At 41.2% G+C, this 8,835-nt stretch overlaps 1 protein-coding gene across 1 annotated transcript; it reads left to right on the top strand.

Annotated features, from left to right (window-relative positions):
• The first annotated feature begins 2,240 nt into the window (after window positions 1-2,240).
• On the top strand, window positions 2,241-3,618 carry LOC137279070 (uncharacterized). The gene is made up of 2 exons (XM_067811548.1): window positions 2,241-2,987; window positions 3,073-3,618. The coding sequence occupies exons 1-2, from the start codon at window positions 2,241-2,243 to the stop codon at window positions 3,616-3,618; spliced, it is 1,293 nt and encodes a 430-aa protein (XP_067667649.1).
• Window positions 3,619-8,835: the final 5,217 nt, after the last annotated feature.

Below are 8,835 nucleotides of genomic sequence, written 5' to 3'. Positions count from 1 at the left end.
ACCAGCTTTCACCATAAAATATATCCGAAAAAAAACCGATTTAACCACACTTGTCCGTTACAAACTATGAATAATGAACGTTATGTAGGGTCTGTGTCATAAAAGGCGACTATGCTTGTCGTAAGAGGCGACTAACGGGATCGGGTGGTCAGGCTTGCTGACTTGGTTGACACCATCATGTCATCGGTTCCCAATTGCGCAGATCGATGCTCATGTTGTTGATCTCTGGAGTGTCTGGTCCAGACTCGATTATTTACAGACTGCCGCCATATAACTGGAATATTGCTGAGTGCAGCGTAAAACTACACTCACTCACTCACTCACTCACTCACTCATGTAGGGTCTAAGTGAGAGGTTCTGTTCATTTGTTGGCCTACATATATATAAATTTTGATAACTCACACGGGTAACAATGAGTATCAAAAGATGATAAGTGAAAAGGTGCATAACAGGACGCTATTAACACGAGACAAAATAACTAGTATCTACGAAAATATGCTGTCATTGCTCTCAATTCAATTCTGATTTATTAGTTTCCTCATGGGAAATGTTTACACACTGGCGAATGTTCTTAAAAAAATTCCGAACTGACATGAGCCATAAACTATCAAAATGACAAATTTATCAAAAGCAATTAACATCATGTGGTGGAAATAATAGTATCCATGTGGATAGTATCTCATTGGAAGCTGTTATCACAATCTGCTTATTATTAACTCGGATAATCCAAACTGTCTGTGAGGCGGAAGGAGGTTCATAGTCACGTGACTTATCTTACCGTGTACCCATTTTCTGCTGGATGAACAGAGGCAATTTTGAACAAACACGCTTGCCTTAGGTGAGACCACATGTATCACATGTGCTTCCTTGTGGGGCAGGATTGAGGTCATTGAAACTCTCCGGAGTCAAGCTGCCAAACACGGTCACCCATCCAAGGCCTCTCCGCGCCCAGCGTTGCTTAGTTACAACTGATTAGTGAGCCTAGCTCCACGCCCAAGACCATAGAGCATCTTCTCTGAAGTCATTAACACAATGAAATTTATTTTCAGAATTTCAGGAATGACGAAATGTGAACAGTAATACGCTCAGCTGAAAAGTCAGGTGTACGCCACCTATCACTGTTATCTCATGAGTCAGTCCCCACCCCACTCCCCAGCACCCTGTTATCACAGTCCCAGGACGCAAATTCCACTGAAGCTGCTCACCTTAATAGTGCTTGCACATTGGCGCTATTCTAATTCGGTGGAGATCCTTAATGTTACAGTCTGTTTTCCAATATACCGTGGCAAAATCTGAAGCAACACCTGACTGAACGTGATGTGAATGAAACCATTCAAATGTATATACTGAATGAGTAACAGTTTTCAGTGGCCTATATATTCGTCTCATCAGTTGAGAGAACAATATGCATTACATGTTTTGCTCGTGCATGCAGGTGAAATACACGCATGTTCACGTTTACCAATACATGTATATTGATTCGAGAGTAGTGCTGTGCGAGTTGATGATTCAGTAATATGGCTCACAACAGTATAAATATGAGGCCACAAAATGGCAAATTGTTGGCACGAGAGAAGGTGGCATGTCCTTGCGACAGATTAACGTCTGTCACTGCGTCATCAACAAGTTCGTGAAAAAACACAAGACAGGTGAAGTCAAAGATGCCGCTGGTCGAGGCCGACTCAGAATGGCCGATTTGATGGATGATAGACAGCTGCTACGAGTGGGATCATAAGGGTCCGGGGTAGAATAGGCCTTCAGCAACCCATGTCTGACATAAAATGCGACTCTATTAGTCTCGTAAGGGGCGACGGTGTCCTCCCAATACGACTACTCTCCAACTGGACTACTTCCCAACTCGACTACTGTTGAAATACTCATTTCAATTAGGCACCCTTTATAATAATGGACTCATTCCACTGACTTAGTTAAGTAAAGAACATAACATTTAAAAAAAAAAAATTAAATAACCAGGAAACAGGACGGATTGATAATCCTCACTTGTTTGATCAGCTATTTGTTTATACAAACATTAGTTTTATCTGATTGCATCTTTAAAGTTGTGTTTGTGATGATCCTTAAAAGAACTGATCAAAGTATTCTTGTATAAACAAACAAACAAGCTTCAATGCAAAACAAAGGAGTAGTAGCAAGAGGTAGTAGAGAGTTAAATGTCTCAACGTCTCAGTTTTTCAAAACTTAACTATATAAGATTGGAATGGAAATTTCATGTTATAACTATGGCGAATGTTCAGAGAGCAGAGTTTGTGATATCACAGAGAGGAGCCCGGCAGGTTATACATCAGAGCTACAGATACAAGCTGAACCGCACTGGAGATACTGCAGTCTACTGGAGATGTGCTCAGACTGGATGCAAAGGAAACATCTCTACAGTTGGCGAATTCATTCGTACTGTTACAGGAGCACACAACCACCCACCAGAAGATGAGACATCAATGAAGTTGATCAGCAACCTCCGCAAGCGCTCCCGTGAAGAAACGACTGCAATTCAACAAATCTACAACGACGAAATCAACAACATCCCTGTAGAAGCTGCCGCCACTGTCCCGCCCCTGTGCTCTGTGAAGTCTGGACTGTATCGTCACCGACGCAAGACAACGCCTGCACTTCCAAAGGACCTAGCATCGGTCAACATAGAGGGTTCCTGGGCTAACACCAAAGACGGTCGCCGATTCCTGGCAGTTAACAGTGGCAGAGAAGACAAGATTCTTGTATTTGCGACGGATGAAACACTTGAGATGGCCCAACAAGCGAACATTCTGTATATGGATGGCACTTTCTATTCTTGTCCAGGACTGTGGCACCAGCTGTATGTCATCCACTCCATGGCCGGCGGCAAGATGTTTCCCCTCATGTTTTGCCTCTTACCAGACCGTCGCCGAGAGACTTACACTCACTTGTTCCAGCAACTGAAAGAAGTTACCCAGGACAGAGTAGGAAGACCCCTCAGCCCAGACGTCATCCAGGTAGACTTCGAGTATCCTGTGCACCAGGCTATTCACGTGGTTTCCTACCACCGCAGTCCGAGGTTGTTATTTCCACTACTCCCAGTGTGTCTGGAGAAAGGTGCAGGACTTGGAACTTGTACGTGCCTATAAGGACAACCCTGAAGTTGGACGTTTGGTTCGCCGTGCTGCTGCACTGGCACTGTTGCCTGCAGGGAATGTCCAAGATGTGTGGGTGGACTGCATGAATGACGGCCCTATTGGTCATGCCAAGTGCGAGCAGTTTAAAGACTACATCGTGAACAACTGGGTGGACTTCGGTGCTAGATTCCCCATTGCTGTCTGGAACCACAACAACACTGAAGGGCCGAGAACAAACAACCACCTAGAGGGTTGGCACCATCACCTGAACCAAACTGTGCAGCGCTGTCATCCCAACATCTTCAGTTTCATCTCCACCATCAAGTCCTTGGAATCCTCAAACAGAAGACTGCTTGCTCAGATGATGCATGGTGCCAACCCTCCACCCAGGAAGAGGAAGTATGTTCAACTGGACACTCGTCTGCAGAACCTGAAGACCCAGCTGCAGAACAACCAGAAGACACCCTTGGAGTTCGTGGACGCTGCAGGAAGATTGCTGAAATTAGACTGAACACTGTGCACATGATATACCTGTACCTAGCAACATTCAGTGATGACTATTTTGGCTATGCGACAAATTAAATGCGCTATGTGATAAATGTGTGATAAATGTGTAATGTGTTGTATGTAAAATAAACATGAGATTACACGTGTGTTTATATTTTTGTTGAAAATGAACTGATCCAAGAGTCGCATGATAGGGGTGACAGGTAGTAATTAGAAATCAGTCGTCCATTAAGTTTGTGTATTTAATGAGTAGTCCAGTTGGAGAGTAGTCGTAATGGGACTAACGGGATCGGGTGGTCAGGGTCGCCGGCTTGGTTGACACATGTCATCGGTTCCCAACTGCGCAGACCGATATTCATACGGTTAATCTCTGGGTTGTCTGGTCCAGACTCCATTATTTACAGACCAAGGGTATATAGCTGGAATATTGCTGAGTGCGGCATAAAACTATACTCACTCACTTACTGCTACGAATGGCATGTCAGGACCCATTTGGACTTCAAATCAGCACCGTCAAAGGTGGCAGCAACGACGGAGGTGAATGTGACACTGGAGCTCTTCAACGCTGAATACAGAGAAGTATGGGTGTGACGTCATCGAGGACATTTTGCTGCCTCTTCTGCTCTCCAATCCTCATGCTGCTCACATCTACCGGGACGACAATGTATGTCCTCATCGTGCTAGGATCATTAGCGACCTTTATAGGCGACAGAACATTGAATCTCTCAATTGACTAAGCGTAAGTCCAGGGCCCGCTTGCACAGAGCAATCTTAGTTACAATCAATCTTAGGCCCCTACAATCAACTTTACAATCACCATACAATTGCCCTAATCCACATGCACAAAGACGATCTTAAGACAGCACGGATTTAAGATCGCGATCTTAACTAAGATCGAACTCTTCAACGTTGGAGGTAGAAATTTCTTAAACTCGACTCCTGTCTACAGTTGACTTCAAATGCGCATAGCATGCAGCGCAAATAAAACGTGGAACTGGTTACTGCACGCAAATGACACCCCTTCCTTAATCGCACCTTGCAGATTTTTCATGAAAACAAAACAAAACCCCCCAAAACCCCAACCCACAAATCTTTGAAGGAAATGATAACGTTGAAGAAGGAAGCGATAACATGGAACGTAACATGTATAATCACTCGTACCTCAGGGGTTAATCTCTAATTTTTCTACATTCTAATTTTTTATGAACTAGACATGATACTGCAACCACAGAAATATCATGTTTTATGCAAGTATTGAAATACAAACAAATACGTTAACAAATTGGGTCTCGAGTTATTGACCTAATAATCATGAAATAAAAGATAGCACATAAATAAAATTTCCTTATGACATAACGCCTAAATGTACCATGATTTGTCAGTGGCTGTCAGTTGAACATAGTTTGGCATCTTGTAGGTGTTATTTGGAGTAAAATCCCAAATATATCCCACAAGCATTAGATTTGTAAAGATATGAAAGTGTGACATGACTTTGGGAGTGATGTGGAAAATTCATAGCAGGGAAATATGAAAACGTAACTTATTTCGTGTGTGTTGTATGTGTTGTTGAATGCTCATCCACAGTATATTAATTACTTTATGATATTTTGTTGATAATTATTTTTTCGTTTTGTTAAAAAAACGTTTTATGCAAATTTCACATACCCCAGCAAGTGTATTTTTCCCGTTTGAAGAATACTTATTTAGAGTGCATAGTTTACAACTCGTCTCGTCAGATTCAATTTTTACAACTAGAAAAAACATAATTCTGCACGTTATCCAACTGTAGATTATTTCAATGATAAACTAAGACAAAATCATTAACCGAAAAGAAACACGTGGAGATCTGTTCTGTCACAACAGATCATGCATTGTATTTGGGCATGGCAGATTTTACGGCAACGGCATAATCTGCAACGGGAAACCACTCCCATCTTGCGTAAAAACTAAAATTAGCTGCCCTTGAGTCATTGAAAAGGTCATGGCCACTGCTGATCGCATGCAGACACCTTTCGTTACTATCCTTTCCTTGTTTATCAAAAAGGTATGGTGTTCATACTTTTTCCAACACTGAATCGGGTGAGAATTGTACTCAATGATATCGACTCGATAACGATATTGTTCACTACCGCAAATAAAGATATTTCAAACGTTAAATCGATGTTGCATTCTCCGTGTTGTTGAAGTGTCGAGGCGAATCATACAGTTTTATGCAATATAAAAGCAATCCCCAAACGCAAAGCTAATTATTTGCGTGAAACTGACAACAACTTGAACGCCATTTTGCTACTGACTACAATGATCTTAGCTCCTTACAATTGGTTCCGACCAATTGTAAGTTTTGATTGTAACTTACAATGATCTTAGCCTCCAATCGCTTTGTGCAAGTGGATGGCGATTGTAGCCGAAGCGTAAGATCGCGATCTTAAGGATTTACAATAATTGTAGCTCTAAGATCGTTTTGTGCAAGTGGGCCCAGATCTTAACCCGATCGAACACGTGATGGGCGCGATGGCAAGGGTATGTCCACCAGGAACATTCGAAACCTCGAGCTCAGGCAGGCCATGCTAGATGCATGGAACAATCTGCCCATGCTTTTTCAAAAGTAAACTCATGCTATTGATGAGGAAGCGATGTCAGAGGGTGATTCTGGGTCATGACAAATACACGCACGACCGATGACCCAGTTATTGTTTCAAATGTCAATTTCAGTAGTTTCTATTTCAAGAAGTTCTTTTGTTCCACAAAACGTTAATAATTGGCAGGATGAAGAAATGTTTATCAAAATATGAATACATTTTGGTATGTCAATTTTTGGCGAATTTACCACAATAATTCTCGATGGAATATATCATCTTAATCACTCATATAATGCGTTTTGCCGCTGCGGTTACTTTCCAGACAGAGTAGAATGTATTCAAATGCCATTTTTGAATGTCGCGTTGCATTTTGCGTACCAAGCATGCATATGAACGCTTTCGTAGCTTCAGATTTCAGGTGCTGCTTCAAAATTTACCATCAAAATATTAATTCCCTTTTTCACATCAGTAATTCATAACCAGATACCACAACTTCGATTCGTAAATATCCTGAGCTATTAAAAAACATAGGATTTGGCGAGATAAATATGATTTTTTATTATAAAATATGTTTCATAGACAAAGGTGTACGAACAACTAACTCCATACAGGATATTCAGAATATACACGAACTGGAATACAGTCGTGCAATTATTATATCAATAATCAAGATTTTATATCTATAGAGACTGGATCATCATCGTGTGATTACATCAATTATGAAAATATGATAGAAGATAAGATAACACACGCATTGATGTTCGTTTTTCCAAACTGAAGTGCACAATTGCCAAGGAGCCGTATTAACTAAACATCAGTCACCGTAAAGATAGCAGCTGTGAAAGAAAGCGACTATTGTAAGGACATTCTACAAATGGCAGAGTTCAATGTACCATTCCGACTACATCTGAAGAATGTGCGCTTGACCTGTTATCAAATAGTGATGACACGAAGTATTTGAGAAAAAGGGGAGTGTGTTCTAAACCCCCGGCTACACCCGTAAGAAATACATGCAAAAGAAAGTCTGCAGAGAACAATATTGTACGCAGTCTGGTTGGGATATTGTGTAGAATACACATATTACCAAGTCTGTGTGGAACAAATGTACTGTGGATTCTGTAGAATATGTTCAGTTCAGAGCGATCTTGCAGGCATGTGTGCCAATGAGCAAATAAATATTCTGTTATCTTGGCCTGTATTGTTTTGTTCCACGCCTGCTTGGATGGAAACTGTTTGTTTTTCAAAATGTTATCAATTGTAGTCCATACTTCATATTTCTTTGCTACATTGAGAGCATCATGTGTTACAAACTCACCTTTGTAACTGTAACTGTAACCTTTGTAACTGTCAGTTATTTACTGAGCACACTTGAAACTGAACATCTTTTTAAAGACATATACCTGTACATGTGATTGCTTCGGCATAACCTCCCAAGGAACATCAGCTTCATTTTGTCGATAGTACCTGTCACAGTCCACAGTCCTTGAGTTTGAATAGTTTTCCCAAGGAACATCAGCTTCATTTTGTCGATAGTACCTGTCACAGTCCACAGTCCTTGAGTTTGAATAGTTGCAGCAGTCGGAGATCTCTGATGAATAGTTTGCAAAGTTCGTGCAAAGTAGCACTGGATGTTTTCAGAGTTATATGTTTCTGTCCAGGACTTACGTAACCACACCTCACTCGCGTAGAAGGCGCGTGGAATAGGTTCAATAAATTGGTTCAATAAATTGGTTCAATAAATTGTGTTTTCCAGCATGTGGAGCATATATAAAATGCTGTGATTGTGGGACATGCATTCCAATACATCTTGAAATTTCGTGTGACCCGAGTTAGGTTTGTCATATATTTAGTACACGCGTAAATGGTTGGTAGTGGGTAAATAGAAATTGCATGGAAACTGCATTACAGTTTAAATAACTGACCTTAGGTACACTTCTTACATGTAAGGAGTCACTGCTTATGTGCTTATTTTTAGGTGTTATTGTTGTATGTAATATACCTATTAGTATATAATGTTGTGCTAATTATAGAAACAAACCAACTGCAATCTGAATAAAATTATGACAAAACATGTCTAGTTTTGTTAAATACGGTAACGGGTTTGAATCACCCAGCACGTTTTGACAGCATAACCGGGAGAGCCACATTTGATGTTCACGCAGCCGTAACTATTGCCGGGAGAGCCATATCAGTTGAGGCTGTCTGTTTCCGAAATGTGGTTTTCCCGGCCTGTAATCGCGTCATCTCGCACGCGCTTTTCATTCTTTACACCAGTGATTGTGGAAGACGCAACCTTGATTGTCAGACAGTCAAACTTGCTTATGATGTGGCTGTGGTCGGTCTGATTAAATGGGCGGAAGGTCATTACAGAAACGACTTACAGGATTTTGTACACCGGTGTGAGGAGAACTACCTACAATTAAATGTTAACAAAAACAAAGGAGCTCATTGTGGGTTATAGAAACCAAATCAGTAGTATAGGGAATGGGGGTTCTGGACCACTTTCAAAAAAAGTCTCTACAACGCCTTATTTAGTAAATAAGGCGTTGGTTGGGCCCTTAGCTCTTGCTACTATTACCCCTACTACAATGTCACGTTTAACGTGTGTTGGTAGGAGGTAACACTGTGCCGTACGGTACGAT

The sequence above is a fragment of the Haliotis asinina genome, chromosome 3 (genome assembly GCF_037392515.1).
Source record: "Haliotis asinina isolate JCU_RB_2024 chromosome 3, JCU_Hal_asi_v2, whole genome shotgun sequence".
In the NCBI taxonomy this organism is placed as follows: Eukaryota; Metazoa; Mollusca; class Gastropoda; order Lepetellida; family Haliotidae; genus Haliotis; species Haliotis asinina.
The sequence above is the reverse complement of the archived record's forward strand: the minus strand, read 5'-3'. Positions and strand labels throughout refer to the sequence as shown.